General features: G+C 37.1%; 1 protein-coding gene across 8 annotated transcripts; it reads left to right on the forward strand.

The window, feature by feature from the left end:
- Window positions 1-1,114: 1,114 nt before the first annotated feature.
- On the forward strand, window positions 1,115-23,911 carry LOC143672563 (ATP-dependent RNA helicase DDX3X-like). Of its 8 annotated transcripts, XM_077147149.1 has the most exons (18): window positions 1,115-1,525; window positions 1,846-1,999; window positions 4,423-4,483; window positions 5,597-5,644; window positions 7,349-7,478; window positions 8,224-8,382; window positions 8,463-8,562; window positions 8,963-9,098; window positions 20,485-20,570; window positions 20,722-20,820; window positions 20,898-21,058; window positions 21,473-21,617; window positions 21,704-21,848; window positions 22,044-22,225; window positions 22,298-22,415; window positions 22,679-22,832; window positions 23,081-23,217; window positions 23,432-23,911. In XM_077147149.1, the coding sequence occupies exons 2-18, from the start codon at window positions 1,955-1,957 to the stop codon at window positions 23,509-23,511; spliced, it is 1,986 nt and encodes a 661-aa protein (XP_077003264.1). In that variant the 5' UTR covers window positions 1,115-1,525; window positions 1,846-1,954; the 3' UTR covers window positions 23,512-23,911. The 8 variants fall into 8 exon arrangements, with proteins under 8 accessions (XP_077003264.1, XP_077003263.1, XP_077003265.1 ...); XM_077147148.1 differs by having other exon boundaries at window positions 1,115-1,999; XM_077147150.1 differs by having other exon boundaries at window positions 1,115-1,999; window positions 23,084-23,217.
- The last annotated feature ends 583 nt before the right edge of the window (window positions 23,912-24,494 follow it).

A 24,494-nucleotide genomic window follows, 5' to 3' on the forward strand; every position in this document is an offset into this window, starting at 1 on the left:
ACACCTCACCTTGCCAGTTGCTGAAGCCTGCAACCTCAGAAAGACACCTCCTAGATCTTGAAGGGAGCTTCAAACTAGGGAAAGACAAGTCCAAGAGTTTGCAGCTTCTTGTTTGGGAAGCTAGACTAAAGTTGTGCTGCTGCAAAGAAAGCCAGAGCAAAAGTAGCTTCATGGTTCTAGGGATCAAAAATGACTTTTACAGACATAAAAAGTAGGTTAACTTACTCCTTTTACTGGACAAGCGTTTGTCCATATTATAGGATTGGGCTTTATTTTGATTTGGATCAGCTACCTTGATCAGGATTTCAAATTTTGAAAGACAAAGAGGAATGTCAATTAAGCACAGTTTTGTTGTTGCTGTTGGGGGTGGGGGTGTTTGTGTGGTCCCCAGGCTTTTCTCTACTGAATTTTATCAACAACAAGAACTAACTTTCCCCCCCTAATTGTAATAAATAGGCATTTTTCCAGGAATACAATAATTCAAGCTTCTCTAAGTTTAAATTATAATGTTTTTACCATTTGGAAAATTATCATTGACAGCTAAACTGTTCATATATTGAGCTGTGAATATAACACAATCACAACTAAACGCAATTTGTGTCCTTGATCATTTCCTTTTTATTATTCTATCTCAGTTAGGCCATTTGATGAAAGCATTTTATTGGTGACAGGTTTAGTTCATACTATCTATCATCTTAGTTCTAGAGTGGGAAAGGGTTTTTTATGATTCCTAGAAAGTATTTATTACAAAAAAGAAATTTGCGCATTCTGCCAACTCCTCGAAGTGGGGATCCTAACAGCAAAGCAATTTGCCCAGAAAATTCGTATGGTATTACGGACGTATTTGAATTTTTTCCGATTTAAAAACTACATGTATGTGGCAAAAACTTAATAAGGACAAGGCTATACAATGATTAACAGCACAGGACACCTTCATGATCAATGAAAAATTCTCTGTATTATTTATCTGTAATGCCAAGGTAGTCTGCAATCTGGCTCACACAGGACCCGAGTTGAAGTAGAGGAAAGTGCGTCATCAACAGCGTCGTTCAGCAGGTAATTATCTCATTGTTTCCTCACCGCTTGAGGCAAGAAAATTGTGCTTATAAAGTGCGCTCAAGCACCTAGGAAAGAAGGGGTCTCGAATTCACAGCCTCAGTCCCGCTACCTAAGAAACTGCACGCAAGGGAGCGACTGGCTTGCAGCTTGTGCTGCCAGTGTCCCAACTAGTCGGTCACCTTCCGCCCTCCACTGAATTCATCCCTCCACCTCTTCTTTTGTTTCGAACCTACAGAGTTCTATCCAAGTCACCGCAGATCGCTTCTCAAAATGGCCATCACACCCGCCATCTGGGATCACCCTCTATCTTTTCAGTTCAGAATTTTTTTTTGACTAGTTCCAACTTTGGGGGAAACTTCTAAAAGGCGGGCGAGGATAAGAGAGAACGGAGAAATTTCACTAAATCTCAGATTCCCAAAACCGAAAGGAAAAAGGAGAGTGCTAGAGGAAAAACGGAAAGGAGGAGGTACGGTACGTGTGTGGGGCGAGACAAGGGCACACTGCCGCTATGTTCAAGACTTCTCACAAGGAAGAAAGCGGAAGACGGCGAATTCTCGCAAGTTCTCGGGAATTCCAGGAAATTCAGGGCGCGTGGGGGAATTAAAACTCTCGCGAATTTTGAGAGCATTTAGTACGGGACTACAAGGTCCCGCGAGGTTATGACTAGACAAACGCGAGTTAGCCCGGCGAAGTAACGGTAGTTTTAGAGGAGTTGGGGGTGGGGGAGCTGAGGTGTAAGGCGCATGTTCTACGTTTGACGTAAAACTGTCCGACTGGATATAATAGAGCCGTGGCGGAACCGGGGACTTAACCGTTGGAGTTCTTCGGCGCGGCGATTGTGTATTCCAGATTGTACTGCTGTGGAAGAACTGCGAAGTTTCGCCATTCTTCAGTGATGAGTCATGTGGAGTCGGAAAATACGGTCGGGGTGGACCAGCAGGTGAGTCCAAATAACCCTGTCGAGACGGCCTATATCCCTTCTGTGACCTAACATAGTTTGGCGCAGCGCTAGCTAGCCATTTTAACTTCCCGCTTGGTGGGTCGGGCTGTGAGAGTACACGAAAAGTGAGTTAAATTGTACACGGGGAAGGCATGTGGAAGAGACAGGGTTGTGGTAGTAGTATTGTGGTTCTTGGTCAGGCAGATTTCCGGGTTGGTTTGAAGTAATGTATCCGAAACGTGCGCAATGGCGGCTTTTGTTTGTGAGTGCGCGGCTTTAGACGGGCACGTGAGAGTATCAAATGATTATAGAATGGGTGGGGCTTTTTTCCCTAAGTCTAGAAGGTTTGACTAAACAAGTGGTCCAGATTCTGGTTTTGAAGCGCCGGAGACTTGTAAGCGGGAGGTGGACTTCGGTCGCAAAGTGGTAGCGAGGGGGCGGGGAGGACGTCCTTTCCGGGTAATGGCGGCGGCATCCGTTGTGTGGTGCGGCGTGGATGAGTGGAGAAGTCCGGGGAGGGGCATCGGACAGGTAAAGTAACTCTAAAGGATAAAGGAACCGGTATCTTGTGTTATACGCGGGGTTAGAGCAGGCGGGGTGCCAAAGCTGGAAAACCGCGTTTCTGGGCTGAAAAGTTGTGTGACGCAGAACAACCGGAAAGAAAGGGAGGGGAGAAGGAAGGGCTGTGAATCGGTGTTTGGCGATAATGGATGGCCAATTGTAGGAGCTTGGGAGGTTAAGAACTCTGGCATGGTTCTATACTAATTAATTAATTTCGATAGGTTCCGTATGGCGATTTGGCCGAGGACCGCGCGATTTGTTTCTCGTTTTAGTGTTTCACCTTTCATTGTATGAGTCCTTCAGTTACGCGTTTGATGCCGTGTAGGCCAAAAGGAAAAAAAAAAAAACGGAAATGATGGTTGGTGGGGAACGACGGTGACGGTTGGTGGGAAAAGTTGTGTTTCCTTGTCCTTGTTGATTCCTTTGGGGAAAGCATTGAGTAAGTCGAAACCCAGGTGTGGCCTCGAATGTAAAATGTGGTGTTGAGAACCGCAGAGTACTGGAGGGTTTTTGTAAAATCACGGCATTGCCTTCAGCGAAATTTTGGAAGTCTTTTGGTCGCTTTATAAAGCACTTTTGTGCTCCATGTTTTTTGTAGTGAAAATTGGTTTAGGGTATGTCTTCCGGAAAATTTGAGAAACTTCTTGCAGTGACGTGAAGCCACGTAATTTTAATGTTATGTATAATTAGATGAAGAACTTAAATGTCTTAGACTATTTGTTTAATGACGACACGGGATTATATATATTATCCTGCTATTCTTGATGCTTGCTAGGTTGAGTAAAAATCCGGTCTCTAAAGGAATGCAGGCAGTTGTCTAACGTTTTCTGTCGAAGATGCTTTTTTAATATGTTAGCTACAAATTAAACGTAAAGCCATTTATTTTAACACTCAATAGATTAGTTTTTGTGGGCCAGAATTAAATAATGAACAGATTTTACCTGAAAAAAAAAACTTGATATGTTAAAAAAATGTATTAGTGGCTGAAAAATATAATTCGTTATGCTTTCAACTTTTGCAACATAGTGGTTTTAGTATTTGCGATACCGGGTTTTCTTTGCAAAGTTTCAACCTTGTTTTCTGAAAATGTTTTGGCACACGTTTTCTACCTCTTACAGCTAAGTGGTTAGTTACTACAAAGGTGCAGTAGAGGTAACTATTATGGTGTAGAGAACATCAGGTGGAAAGGGATGTATAGAAATGAAGGTTAAAGACAGTGCTATGTACTACTCTTTTAAAAGCATTGAATGCCAGTTGTGAAACTTAGAAGCTTTGTGAGGAAGAACTTGTGTTTGTTTCATCTAAAACGAGAGAAATGCATACTACCTCATTGATAGCATGGCAGGGATTAAATGATGTGGTATTAATAGTGGCTTAGTATTGGCTAAATGATGGATGTTAGTTTCTTGTTTTATTATAGTAAACTGAATTGATAACAGCTGCACTATATAGTATTTAGAGAAGGAAGATTTTAAATGTTTGTTTAGAATCCTAAATAGAAAATCAGTGGCATTGACTGGACCTGAAATTTGACATTAAGTAATGTTCAATACTTAAGATTCACGGTGATAACAATATTTAGTTTGGTGGTTAAGGAACTTCACAGAAAAGGAAGTTATTAAGAAAATCTGTGAAAATGAATTTTAACCCGGTTTCTTGTTGGGTAATGTTGGCATGTAGGTGTTGCTTTTTCTTTCATGCTTTGTAGAATGAATTCAAAGCCTCTTTAAAATAACCTGAGCCAGACAGAGCAACTACTAAATGGACTCTTGGTTTGTTTTCTTTCATACTCCCTGTGCCTATTTTTCCCTTAGTAAAGTGTAGTTATGTCAGCATGTGAGTTGTTAATATCTCTTTTCTAGTTTGCTGGTCTAGACCTGAACTCCTCAGATAATCAGAGTGGAGCAGGAAGTACAGCAAGTAGTAAGTAAATTATTTTATAGATAAATTGAATTTTTATTAGAGGTAATGTTAATTTCATTGGACATGTTAATTTTGGATTACTTTTTTCTTACAGTTTTGCCATGTGAATAGTGTTTTGTGTGTGTGTTTTAGTGAAAAGTTAACAGGAGTAAAATTTTCTTAAGACTCATGTTATTTTAGAAAACTGAGTATGTTTGATGTGAGTCCCTGTTAAGCATAAAGGAAATGAGAATGGTTTCTTTTACCTTGAATTTTGTTAAGTCGTATAAAAGGGAATTTATATTTGTTATAGCTACTGTTGCCGCTTTACTTTGAAGATCATGAAACTAGAAACAAGGACCTCTACTGATTCTTGTTTGGGTGGTGGTTGGAATTATAAATTTCAGTCAAATCAAATTTTCTTTAAAAGGCTAGGTATAAAAAGGCCTTTTGAACAGAGAGTGTTAGTTAAAATCTGGATTTTTGGGTATACCTACCTTCCCTCTACATGTAGTTAAATTGCTTTAGTTTCTATTCATAAGTGTATTTTTGTATACAGAGCAGCAGTTGATTGACTAAAACTTGTGGAGAACCTACGGTTAAAACTCTTTATACATTCCTTCCTAGCTTTTCATGTTGATTGTGTATTAATTTTATGAGACTAGAAATAAAAAAAGCCAAAAAACTCATTTAACTGTAATGTTACTTAACCCTTTTTTTCCCTTTGAGTGTGTAGGCTAAGTTCATTAATAATTTCTTGAAGTGCTAGTTGTATAGAAATCTTGTTTCAAAAACCATTAGTAACACTTGAGATGTATTTGAGAATTCTTAGCTCTTAGGATCAAAGTAAACTAATTTCTTTGCTGGGGGGGCGAGTTTACAAGCAATAGCTTAGGTTAGATTTTTTTTCTCATTTGCAGTGTCCTTTTCCAGCAACTTTATTTTTTAATACACATTCTGGTAAAAAATGATTTGGGTGGCCTTTATAGGCTCTTTTTTTATTTAATATACTTTTATTGAGAAATTTCACCCACATAGTCCGTACGTGGTGTACAATCAGTGGCTCACGGTATCATCGCATAGTTGTGTATTCAGTACTATGATAGGTCCTTAATTTTATGTTTTCTCTTTTAGAAGGGCGCTATATACCTCCTCACTTAAGGAACAGAGAAGCTTCAAAGGGTAAGCTGTAGTTGGAACTTTGCAGATCTAATTTTTGCTTCCTTCAAAAATTAGTAAAAACTAGGAAATGTGAAATAATTTAGGGATCTCTCTGTAAACATTTGTTCTATACTTTTGGGCTGTCTGCAGAAACTAATACTTCTTAGATTTGGAAAGCTAATAAAGTCGCAGAACAGTAAGTTATTATTTCCTTGCCATGTTTAGAGCCCAAAGGACTTAGATTTGTATAGATTCACTATTGGAGTAATTTGTGTTTTGACGAGAAGAAAGCTCACTAATATGGAAAGCAAATTGCCTGGTTGTAAAGTTCTAATTCTTGGCATCTTGAAAAGCTCCTGAAATGAATATAGGATTGTTACAGTTTTGGGCACACTCAATAGGTTGAAGGGATCCTCTGATCTTAGATAGTTAAATATTAACTTGAAAGATGTTGTTTAAAATGTATTGAAACTGAAAACTTGGTGTCTTCTGTTAAGCTTATAAGTGTTGGATATTAACCTCATTGAATGATGTGTGGTTCAGCAGATGCAATCTGCCTATCGAATTAGGTAATCAAAAAATTGAGGATTAGAGTTTAGAAACTGATTAAAATGTAAGGATGGTGGTAAATAGGGGACGTTTCGGGAAGGTGGAAACATTCTGCAGCTTGTGCTTGTGTTCTTATATGTAGTTTGTAGTCTCATTAAGTGTTTTCTCTACTTCTAACAAGAAATAGAGAAGTATGTAGGCTGATGATGTTTTTAAGTTGATGCACAGTTTCTTTTCATGGGTAGTCTCAGTATTAATAATTCCTGGCTAGAGTTGTACCCAAAGCATATTAAATGCCTCCAAGGAGAGTAGTGGTATTTCAGTTGTGAGTGTTGGAGCCTTGTCGATACCTTAATGTGAAATTAATTTTTAAGACTTCATGGAGAGTGATGGATTGAAGAACACAAGGCTGTGCAAGGATTAGTTTTAGAAATGCGGTATTATTATTTAAATATAGTTATTTTTATTTTATTTTATTTTATTATTTTTTTTTTTTGGGAGGAAGGGAAGGAAAGACAGAGAAGGAAGAAAGGATGGAAGGATGGAAGGAAGGAAGGGAGGAAGAAAGGGAAACATCTTTAAACATTTTCTTGTTTTATTATATTTTGTTTGTTTGTTTGTTTTTTACATGGGCTGGGGCCGGGAATCAAACCGGGGTCCTCCGGCACGGCAGGCAAGCACTCTTGCCCGCTGAGCCACCGCGGCCCGCCCTATAGTTATTTTTAATACATCTAAAATTGGTAGAACAAAATAGGCAATGATTGAAATTCCTTGTTTCGTATTGATTACTTCGGTTTACTGATTTTTCTTTTAAGATAGTATTAAATGAAACCAGATTGCATCTAAGAAATTAAAGATACTCAGCTGACTTTTGTTTGTATTACTGTTGAAAAGAACTTAAAAGTCCTGTTCACTGACTGCTACAAAAAGTTGCTAATATGAGTAATTTGAGTGTAATTTATGAGATTACTTCGTTTAATACAGCAGTTCTAATGGAAAAGAGATCAAAAGATTTTTGAAATTCTGTTGTTATCAACTAAGAATCTGATCTTCTTTTTGCCAATATTTTGACAAGGTAATTTCCTTAAGAGGGAAGACTTGTCAACATAGAGCTTTCAGTTTGGAAATACAGGAAACAGAATTTTGTCAACTTTAATTCTTACTGTTTTGTTGAAGGAACCTATGATAAAGATAGTTCAGGGTGGAGTTCTATTAAAGACAAGGATGCCTACAGCAGTTTTGGGTCTCGTGATTCAAGAGGAAAGCCCAGTTACTTCAGTGACCGTGGAAGTGGATCAAGAGGAAGGTAAATGAAACTTTAACATGCTATTGTGTTTATAAAATAGCGGTTAATGGACAGGGCTTAAATTTTATATGTTCACATCTTTGATACTCTTGATCCTTTTGTGTAGTGTTTTTCCTATACTGGGTTTTATTTGCTTTGTTAAATCTTAAGGTTTTTGCTAAATTTGTTAAGGAGAAATTACATGAAATAGATCATTTGACATCATGAGATTCATTTTTATTTGGTTAAAATTTTTCTCATTTTTCTGACTAATTTTAAGATTTTTTTCATTGAACAAATATGGTAAATTGATTTTCTAAAGTTATCTGTGGTAATCATAAGTTAGTCTTGTTTCAGTTCTAAAATTCTTTAAACCATTTTTAGTGTTGTCATGTGAATTTTCTTTTATAGCCACGCATAACTGGGACAAATGATACTTAATGTTCTCTTGATTTTCTAAATACTTTTAGAGTATCGCTGTTATAAATGTTATGAAGTTTGTTATTAAACTGTATAATTTAACAATAAACTGTATAATTTAACAAAAATCTAAGAAAGGATGCATAGTTTTTTAAATGGAGTCTTAAATTATGAACTAGATAATTGGACGAGTGAAAATAAGCCAGTATTTGATTATTGACATCTTTGAATATTGTGTAGTTATGACCAACAGTATATGTTTTATGCTGATGCATTTCTGGAGAGGTGATGATAATCTGGTACTGATTATATGAAAACATTCTGATTAGTTACTTGTGTTGTTCAGGTTTGATGATCGTGGAAGGAGTGACTATGAAGGCATTGGCAGTCGCAGTGATAGGACAGGCTTTGGCAAATTTGAACGTGGTGGACATAGTCGTTGGTGTGATAGATTAGATGAAGATGACTGGTCAAAACCGCTCCCACCGAGCGAACGCTTGGAGCAGTAAGTTTTTGGAGTGTATGTTAATTGTTAAATTGTTACATTATTACCTAAAGTAACATGTAAAACTCATTTGATTTTAGGGAACTCTTTTCTGGAGGAAACACTGGGATTAATTTTGAGAAATATGATGACATACCAGTAGAGGCAACTGGCAACAACTGTCCTCCACATATTGAAAATGTAAGTTTTTAAGTTGATTTTATTTAGAGGACATAAAAATGTTCTGTTACCAGATGAGATGGACTTCCCAAAGGTATAGTTCTTCCTGATAAAGTCAGAGGACATACTTTAACAGGTCTTTAAAGCAATAATGATAACTTCATTGGGTTAGAAAAAGGGAGAAATTGAGATCATCACCGTGTGAATATTACTGAAATAGAAAATTTGTCTAATATTTGAAGAAGCCAGAACATAGTCATACAGATTAGATCACTGATCTGATCTCTAATAGACCGAAACACCTATTAGAAATTAAGTCACCAAAGGCTTTTCCTTGGTTTACTTTTATTGTTAGTGTAAAATCAAACGAACTTTCAGCACTTTTAGTTTTATTTATGTATGTCATTAAATTTTTTGACAGTTCAGTGATATAGAGATGGGAGAGATAATCATGGGAAACATTGAGCTTACTCGTTACACTCGTCCTACTCCAGTACAAAAGCATGCCATTCCTATTATCAAAGAAAAAAGAGACCTCATGGCTTGTGCCCAAACAGGTAAGCTCAGTTAATTAGAAAGTAAGAAATTTCCAAGACAAAACTTAAAAATAGTGCAATTAGAAATGTGCCTTGGAGTGTCTGGGTTCCAGATGTTAAGGAGGCCTGAGTCCTATATTTTGTCTGATTGTGAAATAGGTAATCATTACTAGGTTTCTTTGCCTTTCACCATTGAAATTTCTGAAGTGACAAATATTTTTGTTAAAGAGACACCTGTTTCAAATCGTCATCTTGATATTATTGCAGTGGGGAAAATTACTGTGATTACAGTGGTGGAAAAGCATTGTAACCACTGAATTGGAAGGGTCTAGCCTGTGATCCACAAAATCTCTGCCTTAGGAAATAAGATAGTTTCACAAGTAAAGTAAGATATCCCTTTGTGTAGCCTTAGATTTGAAGGATTGGAACACTTAGTAGTGTGTATTTGTCAGAAATTTAGCTGAATAAAAAATTTCAATATTTTCCTTGTATGTGTACATGTATACTATTTGTCATTTTTAAATATCTTTTAAAAAGAATTACATGTTTTACTTGGGGTTGAGAAACTTAGAACCTGTTTTTACCAGTAGAGTTTTTTTTAATACCAAAAAACACCAAACAAATGCAGACATTCCTATTTTGATCATTCCATTCTACATATATAATCAGTAATTCACAGTATCATCACGAAGTTGTATATTCATCATCATGATCATTTCTTGAAATAATTGCATCTATTCAGAAAAAGAAATAAAAGGAAAACAGAAAAAAAATTTATACATACCATACCCCTTACCCTTCTCTTTCATTGATTGCTAACATTTCAAACTAAATTTGTTTTAACATTTGTTCCCCCTATTATTTATTTTTATTCCATATGTTCCACTTGTCTGTTGACAAGGTAGATAAAAGGAGCATAAGACACAAGGTTTTCACAATTGCACAGTCACATTTTGAAAGCCATATCATTATATAATCATCTTCAAGAAGCATGGCTACTGGAATACAGCTGTACATTTTCAGGCAGTTCCCTTCCTCCCTCTCCATTGTCTTGACTGTAACAAGGTGATATCTACTTAATGTGTAAGAATAATCTCCAGGATAACCTCTCTGTACTGTTTGGAATCTCTCAGCCATTGACACTTAGTCATATTTCATTCTTCCCCCTTTTTGTCAAGAAGGTTTTCTCAGTCTGTTGATGCTGAGTCTCAGCTCATTCTAGGGTTTCATTCCCACTTTGCTAGGAAGGTCCACACCACTGGGAGTCATGTCCCACGTAGATGGGAAAGGGGGGTGAATTTGCTTGTTGTGTTGGCTGGAGAGAAAGCCCACATCTGAGCAACAAAAGAGGTTCTGTTGTGTGTGGGGGGTAACTCTTAGACCTAATTTTAAGTAGGCTTGACCTATCCTTTGAGGGGTTAAATTTCATTTGAACAAACCCCAAGATTGGAGGCTTAGCCTATAGCTTTGGTTTTCCACACAGTTTGTCAGAATATCAAGAATTCAACTTGGGGAAGTTAAATTTTCCCCCATTCTCACCATTTCCTGACTTTGCAAATACTTTTCTAGTCACTCTTCAGGTCACTGGGATTTATCGGGGCATCGCTCTGGACGAACCAACAAAATCTCATGTCCTACTCAAGGTTCTATATGCTTAACGGTGTTCAGTTAAGCTGTCTTTAAGTTATATTAGGAAATGCATGCGTCAGAATAAAAATTTTGTACGAATGAACATTTTTTGCTTTAGTCTCACACATAAATTGAAATTTTAAAATATTGTCATCTGTTTTCAGCAACCTGCAGTAATGACATTCCTTTCTTCTTACGCAAAAACATTTTTAAAATTTGTACATTTGTTTACAATTATTATATATTCTAGACATTCCTAGATTATTATATCTCAGTCTTTATTGTCTTTTTTTCTGATTTAATTTGTGCCCCAGCCCTTCTCCCTCTATCATTCTTACACTCAGCGTCATTCAGTGTTTTAACATAATTGTATTACAATTAGGTAGTAGTGTGCTGTTCATTTCTGAGTTTTCAAATTGTCCTGTTGCACAATCTGTATCCCTTCAGCTCCAGTTATCCAGTATCTTACCCTATTTCTATCTTCTGATGGGGTCTCTGCTACCAAGAAAATTCTCTGAGTTTATTCACTAATGTCAGTTTATATCAGTGAGACCATACAGTATTTGTCCTTTAGTTTTTGCCTAGTCTCACTCAGTATAATGTCCTTAAGGTTCATCCATGTTGTTACATATTGCATAACTTTATTCTGTCTTACAGCTACATAATATTGCATCATATGCATATACCACAGTTTGTTTAGCCACTCGTCTGTTGATGGACGTTTTGGCTGTTTCCATCTCTTGAAATGTAAATAATGCTGCTATAAACATTGGTGTGCAAATGTCCGTATGTGTCTTTGCCCTTAAGTCCTCTGAGTAGATACCTAGCAATGGTATTGCTGGGTCATATGGCAGTTCTATATTCAGCTTATTGAGGAACCGCCAAACTGCCTTCCACAGTGGTTGCACCATTTGACACTCCCACCAACAGTGAATAAGTGTGCCTCTTTCTCCACATCCTCTCTAACACTTGTCATTTTCTGTTTTGTTGATAATGGCCGTTCTGGTGAATGTGAGATGGTATCTAGTTGTGGTTTTGATTTGCATTTCTCTAATAGCCGGGGACATTGAGCATCTCTTCATGTGCCTTTTGGCCATTTGTATTTCCTCTTCTGAGAAGTGTCTGTTCAAGTCTTTCTCCCATTTTGTAATTGGATTGACTGACTTTTTGTTGTTGAGTTGAACAATCTCTTTATAAATTCTGGATACTAGACCTTTATCTGATATGTCATTTCCAAATATTGTCTCCCATTGTGTAGGTGGTTTTTTTACATTCTTGATGAGGTTCTTTGATGCACGAAAGTGTTTAATTTTTGAGGAGCTCCCATTTCTTTCTTTCTTTCTTCAGTGCTCTTGCTTTAGGTGTAAGGTCCATAAAACCGCCTCCAATTGTAAGATTTATAAGATATCTCCCTATATTTACCTCTAACTGTTTTATGGTCTTAGACCTAATGTTTAGATCTTTGATCCATTTTGAGTTAACTTTAGTATAGGGTGTGAGATACGGGTCCTCTTTCATTCTTTTGCATATGGATATCCAGTTCTCTAGGCACCGTTTATTGAAGAGACTGTTCTGTCCCAGGTGAGTTGGCTTGACTGCCTTATCAAAGATCAAATGTCCATAGATGAGAAGGTCTATATCTGAACACTCTATTCGATTCCATTGGTCAATATATCTATCTTTATGCCAGTACCATGCTGTTTTGACCACTGTGGCTTCATAATATGCGTTAAAGTCCGGCAGCATGAGACCTCCAGCTTCATTTTTTTTCCTCAAAATACTTCTAGCAATTCGGGGCACCCTGCCCTTCCAGATAGATTTCCTTATTGGTTTTCTGTTTCTTAAAGTAAGTTGCTGGGATTTTGATTGGTATTGTGTTGAATCTGTAAATCAATTTAGGTAGAATTGACATCTTAACTATGTTTAGTCTTCCAGTCCATGAATATGGTATGCCCTTCCATCTATTTAGGTGTTCTGTGATTTCTTTTAGCAGTTTCCTGTAGTTTTCTTTGTATAGGTCTTTTAACTAAAGAGACAAAAGAGACAAAATTCCTAAGTATTTTATTCTTTTAGTTGCAGTTGTAAATGGAATTCGTTTCTTGATTTCCACCCCAGCTTGTTCATTGCTAGTGTATAAAGACACTACAGATTTTTGAATGTTGATGTTGTAACCTGCTACTTTGCTGTACTTGTTTATTAGCTCTGGTAGTTTTGCTGTGGGTTTTTCAGGGTTTTCGACGTATAGTATCATATCATCTGCAAACAGTGATAGTTTTACTTCTTCCTTTCCAATTTTGATGCCTTGTATTTCTTTTTCTTGCCTAATTGCTCTGGCTAGAACTTCCAACACGATGTTGAATAACAGTGGTGATAGTGGACATCCTTGTCTTGTTCCTGATCTTAGGGAGAAGGTTTTCAATTTTTCCCCATTGAGGATGATATAAGCTGTGGGTTTGTCATATATTCCCTTTATCATTTTAAGGAAGTTCCCTTATATTCCTATCCTTTGAAGTGTTTTCAACAGGTAAGGATTGTTGAATTTTGTCAAATGCCTTCTCTGCATCGAGATGATCATGTGATTTTTCTGCTTTGATTTGTTGATATGGTGTATTACATTAATTGATTTTCTTTTGTTGAACCGTCCTTGCATACTTGGGATCAGTCCTTGGTCATGATGTATAATTCTTTTATGTTGCTGGATTCAATGTGCTAGTATTTTGTTGAGGATTTTTGCATCTATATTCATTAGAGAGATTGGTCTGTAGTTTTCTTTTTTTGTAATGTCTTTACCTGGTTTTGGTATGAGGGGTGATGTTGGCTTCATAGAATGATTTAGGTAGCTTTCCGTCCACTTCAATTTTTTTGAAGAGTTTGAGCAGGGTTGGTACTAATTCTTTCTGGAATGTTTGGTAGAATTCACATGTGAAGCTGTCTGGTCCTGGACTTTTCTTTTTGGAAAGTTTTTTAATGACTGATTCAGTTTCTTTACTTGTGATTGGTTTGTTGAGGTCATCTATTTCTTCCTGAGTCAGAGTTGGTCATTCATGCCTTTCTAGGAATTTGTCCATGTCATCGACATTGTTGTATTTATTAGCATGAAGTTGTTCATAGTATCCTATTATTACCTTCTTTATTTCTGTGAGGTCAGTGGTTATGTCTCCTCTTCCATTTCTCATCCTATTTATTTGCATCCTCTCTCTTCTTTTTGTCAAGCTTACTAAGGGCCCATCAGTCTTATTGTCTTTCTCGTAGTACCAACTTCTGGTCTTATTAATTTTCTCTATTGTTTTTATGTTCTCAATTTCATTTATTTCTGCTCTAATCTTTGTTGTTTCTTTCCTTTTGCATGCTTTGGGGTTAGTTTGCTGATCTTTCTCCAGTTCTTCCAAGTAGGCAGTTAATTCCTGAATTTTTGCCCTTTCTTCTTTTTTGATATAGGCATTTAGGGCAATAATTTCCCTCTTAGCACTGCCTTTGCTGCATCCCATAAGTTTTGATATGTTGTGTTTTCATTTTCTTTTGCCTCGAAATATTTACTGATTTCTCTTGTAATTTCTTCCTTTACCCACTGGTTGTTTAAGTGTGTGTTGTTAATCCTCCACATATTTGTGAATTTTCTGGCACTCTGCCTATTATTGATTTCCAACTTCATTCCTTTATATGATCTGAGAAAGTGTTGTGTATGATTTCAATCTTTTTAAATTTGTTGAGACTTGCTTTGTGACCCAGCATGTGGTCTATCTTTGAGAATGATCCATGAGCACTTGAGAAAAAGGTGTATCCTGCTGTTGTGGAGTGCAATGTCCTCAAATGTCCGTTAAGTCTAGCTCATTTATTGTAATCAAATTCTCTGTTTCTTTATTGATCCTCCGTCTAGATGTTCTGTCCATTGATGAGAGTGGGGAATTGAAGTCTCCAGCTATTATGACAAATGTGTCTATTTCCCTTTGCAGTGTTTGCAGTGTTTGCCTCACGTATTTTGGGGCATTCTGGTTCAGTGCATAATGTTTATGATTGTTATTTCTTCTTGTTGAATTGTTCCTTTTATTAGTAGATAGTATCCTTTGTCCCTTTTATCTGTTTTACATTTGAGGTCTAATTTTTTGGATGTTAGTATAGCTACTCCTGCTCTTTTCTGGTTGTTATTTGCATGAAATATCTTTTCCCAGCCTTTCACTTTCAACCTGTTTATCTTTGGGTCTAAGATGTGTTTCCTGTAGACAGCATATAGAAGGATCCTGTTTTTTAATCCATACTGCCAGTCTTTGTCTTTTGATTGGGGAGTTCAGTCCATTAACATACAGTGTTATTACTGTTTGGGTGATACTTTCCTCTGCCATTTTTCCTTTTGTATTGTTTATGTTATATCTGATTTTCCTTCTCTCTACACTCTTCTCCACACCTCTCTCTTCTGTCTTTACGTATCTGTCTCTAGTGCTCCCTTTAGTATTTCTTGCAGAGCTGGTCTCTTGGTCACAAATTCTCTCAGTGATTTTTTTGCCTGAAAATGTTTTAATTTCTCCCTCTTTTTTTTTTTTTTTTTTTTTTAGAGAGAGGGAGGAAGGGAAGGAAAGACAGAGAAGGAAGGAAGGATGGAAGGAAGGAAGGGAAACATTTTTAAACATTTTCTTGTTTTATTATATTTTGTTTGTTTGTTTGTTTGTTTGTTTGTTTTTTTTAAAGGAAAGACAGAGAGAAGGAAGGAAGGATAGAAGGAAGGAAGAGAGGAAGAAAGGGAAACATCTTTTAAACATTTTCTTGTTTTATTGTATTTTGTTTCTCCGTTTTCGTTACATGGGCTGGGGCCGGGAATCGAACCGAGGTCCTCCGGCATAGCAGGCAAGCACTTTGCCCGCTGAGTCACCACGGCCCGCCCTGTTTGTTTGTTTTTTACATGGGCTGGGGCCGGGAATCGAACCGGGGTCCTCCGGCACGGCAGGCAAGCACTCTTGCCCGCTGAGCCACCGCGGCCCGCCCTCTCCCTCATTTTTGAAGGACAATTTTGCTGGATATAGAATTCTTGTTTGGCAGATTGTCTCTTTTTGTAATTTAAATTTTTCATCCCACTGTCTTCTCGCCTCCATGGTTTCTGCTGAGAAATCTACACATAGCTTTATTGGGTTTCCCTTGTATGTGATGGATTGCTTTTCTCTTGCTGCTTTCAAGATCCTCTCTTTCTCTTTGACCTCTGACATTTTGACTAGTAAGTGTCTTGTAGAACATCTATTTGTATCTATTCTCTTTGGGGTGTGCTGCACTTCTTGGATCTGCAATTTTAGGTCTTTCCTAAGAGTTGGGAAATTTTCAGTGATAATTTCTTCCATTAGTTTTTCTCCTCCTTTTCCCTTCTCTTCTCCTTCTGGGACACCCACAACACGTATATTTGTGTGCTTTATATTATCATTCAATTCCCTGAGTCCCTGTTCATATTTTTCTATTCTTTTCCCTATAGTGTCTGTTTCTTTTTGGATTTCAGATGTTCCACCCTCAGTTCACTAATCCTAACCTCTGTCTCTTGAAATCTACCATTGTAGGTTTCCATTGTTTTTTTTTTTCATCTCTTCTACTGTATCTTTCATTCCCGTAAGTTCTGTGATTTGTTTTTTTATACTTTCCATTTCTTCTTCTTGTCATTCCTTGCCTTCTTCATATCCTCCCTCAATCCATTGATTTGGTTTTTGGTGAGGTTTTCCTTGTCTGTTCGTAATTCTGAATTAGTTGTTTCAACTCTTGTATTTCATTTGAACTATTGGTTTGTTCCTTTGACTGGGCCATATCTTCAATTTTCCTGGTGTGATTTGTTATTTTTTGCTGGCATCTAGACATTTAATTACCTTAATTAGTTTATTCTGGAGATTGTTTTCACCTATCTTACCTAGGGTTTTCTTGCTAGATGAGTTTGTTGTCTATCTGTTCATTGACCTTCAGTTCAGCTTTTTCTGGGCCTCTAGCTTAAGGTTTGTTTAACAGAGGGTAATTTTTCAGTTCTTGTTTTCTTGTTTCCTGTCCTGCTTGTAAGGTTCACCCTTAGTAGGGGTATACACAGGTATTACAGACTACAGCCGGGTTATCCCGGACTGAACTGGCCTCCTATGAGGGGGAAGGAGTCACCTGTCTCAGTTTTCCTTGAGGGTGAGACCCAGCAGGTTGAAAGACTTTACTGTGACTTTCTGGGCTCTGTTTTTCTTATCTTGCCCAGTATATAGCGCTTGTCTGTCTGCAGGTCCCACCAGCAAAAGATGTTGTTGCTTCTTTAACTTTGGAAGACTCTCCGTGCTGGGGGCATGGTGGAGACAGAGGAGAGATTGTAGGCTGGTTTTAATGGCTTCAATTGCCAAGCCCTGGGGTCTGAATTCCTTGAGAGAGAGATTCCACCTAAGTTGGGCTTCACCTCTTCCCTGGGGAAGGCGCACATGGGAGATGGCCCTGAAAGCAGTCTGTTTCTGGCTATTCCTGGGGCAGTTGCAGCCCGAGTAGTCCCACCGCTGAATCCAGAGGAAGCCAAGCCTCCATAGAAACAGCCACAAAAACCTATCTCATCCCCTTTCCTCTTTTTCAGTTAGCCCAATAAGCGACCTCCGCCCTGACCAGTTTCGCCTGAGCTGGGGGTCTATTTTTAGTAGTCAGAATTTGTTTATTTAATGCCACAACTGGTGTTTGGTTGGTCTCAGTCCCTGCTACTGTTAGAGTTGCTTTCCTTTCCCTCCGGGAAGCCACCTGTGGGTGAGGGGCACTGAGCACTGGCCACCGCAGCTTGGGGAACTCACGATTCTGGAGACTCGCAGCCGGTCCAGCTGGTCCAGACTGGGGTACGCTGTGTGTCTGGTCACTATCGTGGCTCCGGGAGCTGTTCTGTACTGTTTCTGGTTATTTAGTAGTTGTTCTGGAGGACGAACTAAAATGCGCACATTGCTAAGCCTCCATCTTGGCCCCCCCCGTTGCTTTTTACTTTCTTGATGAAGTTCTTTGATGTGCAGAAGTGTTTAATTTTGAGAAATTCCCATTTATTTCTTTCTTTAATGCTCTTGCTTCGCGTGTAAGGTTTAGAAAACCACCTACAAGTGTAAGATTAATATTTCCCAAATTTTCTTCTAACAATTTATGATCTTGGATTTAATGTTTAGGTCTTTGTTCCATTTTGAGTTAATTTTTGTTTAGGGTGTGAGATATGGATCTACATTCTTTTGCATGTGGATATCAAGTTCTCTAGGCAAGATTTATGGAAGAAACTGTTCTGTCCCAGATTAGTTGGCTTGACTGCCTTATCAAAGATCATTTGTCCATAGATGAGAGAGTATATATCTGAACCCTGTATTCAATTCCGTTGGTCAATATATATATCTTTATGCCAGTACCTTGCTGTTTTGATCAGTGCAGTTTCATAGTACTCCTTGAAGTCAGGTAGCGTGAGACCTCCGGTTTCATTTTTTTTTTCTCAGGATACTTTTAGTTGGTTGGTAAACCCTGCCCTTCCAGATAAATTTGTTTATTGGTTTTTCTGTTTCTGAAAAGGAAGTTTTTGGGATGTTAATTGGTATTGCATTGAATCTGTAAATCAATTTAGGTAGAATTGACCTCTTAACTATATTTAGTCTTTCAGTCCAAGAACACGGTATGCCTGCCTATCTGTTTAGGTCTTCCGTGATTTCTTTTAATAATTTCTTGCAGTTTGCTTTGTATAGGTCTTTTGCCCATTTAAATTTATTGCTAAATATTTTATTCTTTTGGTTGCAATTGTAAATGAATTTTTTTTATTTCCCCCTCAGATTGTTCATTACTAGTGTATAGAAATACTACTGAGTTTTGAGTGTTGATACTGTAAAACCTGCCACTTGACTGTACTCATTTATTAGCTCTAGTAGATTTGCTCTGGATTTTTGGGGGTTTTTGACATGTAGTACTATCATATCATTTGCAAACAGAATTTTATTTCTACCTTTCCAAGTTTGATGCCTTGTATTTCTTTTTTGTTTCTAATTGCCCTGGCTAGAAGTTCCAACACAATATTGAGTAACAGTGGTGATAGTGGACATCCTTGTCTTGTTCCTGATCTTAGGGGGAAAGTTTTCAGTTTTTCCCTATTGAGAATGATGTTAGCTGTGGATTTTTCATATATTCCCTTTATCATTTTGAGAAAGTTGCCTTCTATTCCTACCTATCCTTGGAAGTGTTTTCAACAGGAAAGGATGTTGAATTTTGTCAAATGCCTTTTCTGCATCAATCAATATGATCATGTGGTCTTTCTCCTTTTATTTGTTGATATGTTGTATTACATTAATTGATTTTCTTATGTTGAATCATCCTTGGATACCTGGAATGAATCCTGTTTGGTCATGGTGTACAATTCTTTTAATGTGTTGCTATATTCGATTTGCTAGAATTTTGTTGAAGATTTTGCATCTATATTCATTAGAGAGGTTGGTCCATAGTTTTTTTTTTTTTTGTAATATCTTTGTCTGACCTTGGTATGAGGATGATGTTGGTTGGCTTTGTAGAATGAGTTAGTAACTTCCCGCCTCTTGAATATTTTTGAAGAATTTGAGCAGAACTGCTACTAATTCTTTCTGAAACGTTTGCTAGAATTTGCACATGAAGCCATCTGGTCCTGGACTTTTCTTTCTGGGAAGCTTCTTAATGACTGATTGGATTCTTTACTTGTGATTTATTTGTTGACATCGTTTCTCACTTCTTCAGTCAGTGTTGGTTGTTCATGCCTTTCTAGAAAGCTGTCAGTTTCATCTGCATTGCTGTATTTATTAGCATAAACTTTTTCATAGTATCCTGTCATTACTTCCTATATTTCTGTGGGGTCAGTGGTATGTCTCTTCTTATTTCCTGACCTTATTTATTTGCATCCTGTCTCTTCTGGTTTTGTTGATTTTTCTCAATTGTTTTCATATTCTCAATTTCATTTATTTCTGCTCTTAATCTTCATTATGTCTTTCCTTTTGCTTACTTTGGGGTTAGTTTGCTGTTCTTTCTCTGCTTCTTCCAAGTGGACAGTTAATTCCTTGATTTTTGCCCTTCTTTTTTTGATAAAGGCATTTAGGACAATAAGTTTCTCTCTTGGCACTGCCTTTGCTGTATCCCATAAGTTTTGATATGTTGTGTTTTCATTTTCATTTGCCTCAAGAAATTTACTGATTTCTCTTGTAATTTCTTCCTTGACCCACTGGATGTTTAAGAGTGTGTTGTAGAGCCTCCTATTTGTGAATTTTCTGACACTCTGCCTATTATTGATTTTCATCTTCATTCCTTTATGATCTGGAAAAGTGTTTCTTATGATTTCAATCTTTTTAAATTTATTGAGACTTGTGACCCAGCATATGGTCTATCCTTGAGAATGATCCATGAGCACTTGAGAAAAAGGTGTATCTTACTGTTGTGGGGTGTAATGTTGTATAAATGTCTGTTAAGTCTAGCTCATATTGTATTGTCAGTAGAGTTTTATTGGACCCCACAGCCTTACCCATGTTTTCAAGTATGCCCTGTGGTCACTTTGCACTATAAGGACAGAGGCTGCCTGGTAAATAGTTTGACGACCTCTGCTTTGCAAAGCAGCAGAACAGAGCCATACCTACAAAGAAGATTGTAAATGGAAGTTGTTGCTGCTTTTGCATCAGTGGTCAGATTGCAAAGAAGTGTTTTAGAAATAACTTTTCTTGGCTGTGTATATGATGTTTTCCAAAAATTGGGATAATGAAGTAGTAGGATAGTGAAAATGCTAAAATACCTCCTATCAATATTCAAAAGTTGACAAGCAGTGTTTTCTTCACAGGGTCTGGAAAAACTGCTGCATTTCTTTTACCCATCTTAAGTCAGATTTACACAGATGGTCCTGGCGAGGCTTTGAAGGCTGTGAAGGTAAACTTTTGCTATAAAGTAAGAATTTTTGAGAACAGTTTTTAAAACATGTTGAGAATTTTTATTTTTCTTTTCAGTGAAGGTTTTTTTGATTCTACAAAATTACAAAGAAAATATGAGTTTCATTTTTAAATTGTATTGTATTTCCTAGGAAAATGGAAGATATGGGCGCCGCAAACAATATCCAATCTCCTTGGTTTTAGCCCCGACAAGAGAACTGGCAGTACAGATCTATGAAGAAGCCAGAAAAGTAAATAGACTTTTAGTGATTATTGCATATTTTATTCTAGCAATTTTTAAAATATCTAATAAATTCTTTGCTTCTAGTTCTCATACCGGTCTAGAGTTCGTCCATGTGTGGTTTATGGTGGTGCTGATATTGTACAGCAGATTCGAGACTTAGAACGTGGATGCCACTTGTTAGTGGCTACTCCAGGACGTCTAGTGGATATGATGGAAAGAGGAAAGATTGGATTAGACTTCTGCAAGTATGTTAGTCTTATGTATGGTATGCAAAATCTTTTTTGTGGGTGGTAATGGTAATATTATGTTCATAAATTTTTGTATGTTATAATGAAATTACACTCTTCAGTACTAAATATGAATTTAAGTGTAGAGAAACAATTTAAACATTTAGCTTTATAGTTATTTGAAATATAATTAACTGAAAGTTGAATGAGAGTATAGTGAAATTTTTATTGAGGTTGTGAGGATATTATGAATCATGAGGACAGAGTCAAATAATAGCCAATATGCCTAAATGATTTTGGTTATCCTAGTTATCCTGCTCCCTAGTCTATATTTCCCATTTACCAAATTGTGGGGCTAGAAAGTAATATTTGAGTGAAATACAGTAGTGTGTTAACTTATAAAAGCACAACCAAGTCTTTTTTTCATGACAGATACTTAGTGTTGGATGAAGCTGATCGGATGTTAGATATGGGGTTTGAACCTCAGATACGTCGTATAGTTGAGCAAGATACTATGCCACCAAAGGGTGTGCGCCATACCATGATGTTTAGTGCTACCTTTCCAAAGGAGATACAGGTACTGTGTTAATTTTTATATATTTAGGATATTTATGTTCATATCAGTACATTAGTGCTTTTATTTTTAACTTTTCTCTTTCTCAGATGCTTGCTCGTGATTTCTTGGATGAATATATCTTTCTGGCAGTAGGCAGAGTTGGCTCTACCTCTGAGAATATCACACAGAAAGTAGTTTGGGTGGAAGAGTCAGATAAACGATCATTTCTGCTTGACCTTCTCAATGCAACAGGTAATACGAATAATTACAGTATCAGATAATTGGATATCTTCTGTTTTTGTGTTTTGTTCTCCACTCTAAACATGTTAAAACTAAGCTTATTTTATTTGGCTCTATATACATGTTATTAAGTGCCAAGAAGGTTTAATACTAGACTGGGCAGTAATACCAAGTCAGTATTAGTAACAAAATCTTCTGATTTTTCAGGAAAGAATTCACTGACCTTAGTGTTTGTTGAGACCAAAAAGGGTGCAGATTCTCTGGAGGATTTCTTATACCATGAAGGATATGCTTGTACCAGTATCCATGGAGACCGATCACAGAGAGATAGAGAGGAAGCCCTTCACCAGTTCCGCTCAGGAAGAAGCCCAATTCTAGTGGCTACTGCCGTGTGTATATATTTTAATATCAAGTTAAGCATGCTTTGCATTATGCTTTCTTTTAATAAAAGCTTTTTTCAGGTGGCAGCAAGAGGACTCGACATTTCAAATGTGAAACATGTTATTAATTTTGATTTGCCAAGTGATATCGAAGAATATGTACATCGCATTGGCCGTACAGGACGTGTAGGAAACCTTGGTAAGGCGTTTCAAACATGGCTTTGAATTACTGATTGTTAGCTTTTTATCTTCTTAGGCAGTAGAGAGTTTGCTTATAAAGGATCTTAAATATAGAATCCCTTCAGTGATAAGCTAATGTTGGATTTATCAACCTATCAAAATTTTGTAACAAGCTCTAAAGTTTGGTTAACTTGTAAATACAACATTGTGGTAGTATATTTAATATTGTATGTAGGACAGACAGAACACAAAGTTACTTTATATTCTTTTGAACTCTTTTAGGCCTTGCCACCTCATTCTTTAATGAAAGAAACATGAACATTATCAAGGATTTGTTGGATCTTCTTGTGGAAGCTAAACAAGAAGTGCCTTCTTGGTTAGAAAATATGGCTTACGAACACCACTACAAGGGTGGCAGTCGTGGACGTTCTAAGGGGTAAATATTAATGACAAAATTGTAATGAGGGTGGATGAGCCTTGACTCTTACTTGCTTTGAACTTCGATTTCAAAGTGTTTGAAGTTAGCTCAGCTTTCACTGTAGAGGACTTTGGAAACACCATCTCACTACAGTGGAAATTGAATATGAAAAATCAGAAATTGAGAATTCAAAAAGTTTAGAGGGGAATTGGCATTTTAAGCGAATTTGTTTCTCATAAAGCACCACATACTGTTTTTCATTTTAGTAGATTCAGTGGAGGATTTGGTGCCAGAGACTATCGACAAAGTAGCGGATCCGGCAGCTCTAGCTTTGGTAGTAGTCGGCCAAGCAGCAGCCGCAGTGGTGGAGGTGGTCATGGAAGCAGCAGAGGATTTAGTGGAGGTAATATAATATTTAACTTCATATTGTTGGGAATGGTTTTTCTTTCTCACAGTCATCTTTTTCAAAGTATTAATAAAATTATTGGGAGGCAATTCTAATTTCCCAAGAAATCAAGTGCTGTAGATTTATTGTTTATATCCAAGTACTTGGAAAGAGAAATAGGCAAAAAAAAAAACCCTGAGTAACTTAAGTTTTCTGTAAAATGTCTTCACAGGTGCTTATGGAGGCTGCTACAGTAGTGAAGGATATGGAGGAAATTACAGCTCCCAGGGGGTTGACTGGTGGGGCAACTGAAACCTGCCTTGAAGCAAAGTCACGCTTTCAAACAAAAGTTAATATGGAAACCACATGTGACTTAGCCAGACTATGTACAGTATAGATTAAAGAACTTGCAGTACATTGCCAACTGTGATTCTCCAGAAAAGTTTTTAAAAGACCTCAGCGACATAAGAAGAAACGAAAGAGCAATCAGCAGCCCTGTTCAGAAGTTGAAGACCTAATTGCTGTAGTTTGGATTAACTCCTCTGCTTATCCCACCCCAAACTGCATTTATAATTTTGTGACTGAGGATCATTTGCTAATGTACTGTGACTTTATGCAGCGTTATTATTTTGATGTCCTGTTGGCTCAGTAATACTCAAAATATCAATTGTTATGACAAAAATAAATTTACTGAACTTGGGCTAAAATCAAACCTTGGCACAGAGGTGTGATACAGCTTATTACAGAGTTTATTATTTCATCCATAAATAAGAGGGAGAAAACTTACCCAGTAGCCTGTATTAGGACTTAGTGACAATATCATATTGGGGCCAGTGGGGATCATTCTAAAATATAATTAATTTATAACGTGTAAACTGTATTAAGTTCTTGCTCACTCTATCCTCGATAAGCACTTATAACCTGATAGTTTTTTGTTGTTGTTGTGTATTTCTATTTTTTAATAAGCCATTGCAGTCATAACAAGGCGATGCATGAGTACATGGATTTTTCAGAGCACTCTTACAGCAATTTCTCTTAATGTTTGAGCAGTTCATTTATTGTAAACTAGCCAAATTTGGGCATATTGTTAAGAAAAAGGTTAGAGGTTTGGTAACTTTAAAAGTGTTCTGGAAAATTTGACTTAAACTTAGATGTAAAATGCCTGCCATAAGTAAAATTGAAATGGTAGAAGAGCTGACCAGGGGAGTGATCATGGCCTGTTAGGGCCTGGTTAGATCTTGGTTTATATTGATGCTAGTGTTCGTGTTTTTTGGTCAAGAATGTATGAATAGGAA

The sequence above is a fragment of the Tamandua tetradactyla genome, chromosome Y, assembly GCF_023851605.1.
Source record: "Tamandua tetradactyla isolate mTamTet1 chromosome Y, mTamTet1.pri, whole genome shotgun sequence".
Lineage (NCBI taxonomy): Eukaryota > Metazoa > Chordata > Mammalia > Pilosa > Myrmecophagidae > Tamandua > Tamandua tetradactyla.

Bases quoted from the DNA above. Each gene is read 5' to 3' on its own strand.
- LOC143672563 (XM_077147145.1), top strand. From the start codon at position 2,462: ATGGCGGCGGCATCCGTTGTGTGGTGCGGCGTGGATGAGTGGAGAAGT. The intron at 20,571-20,721 runs GTAAACTTTTGC...TGTATTTCCTAG, and splicing joins AGGCTTTGAAGGCTGTGAAG to GAAAATGGAAGATATGGGCG. The intron at 22,226-22,297 runs GTGTGTATATAT...AGCTTTTTTCAG, and splicing joins CAATTCTAGTGGCTACTGCC to GTGGCAGCAAGAGGACTCGA.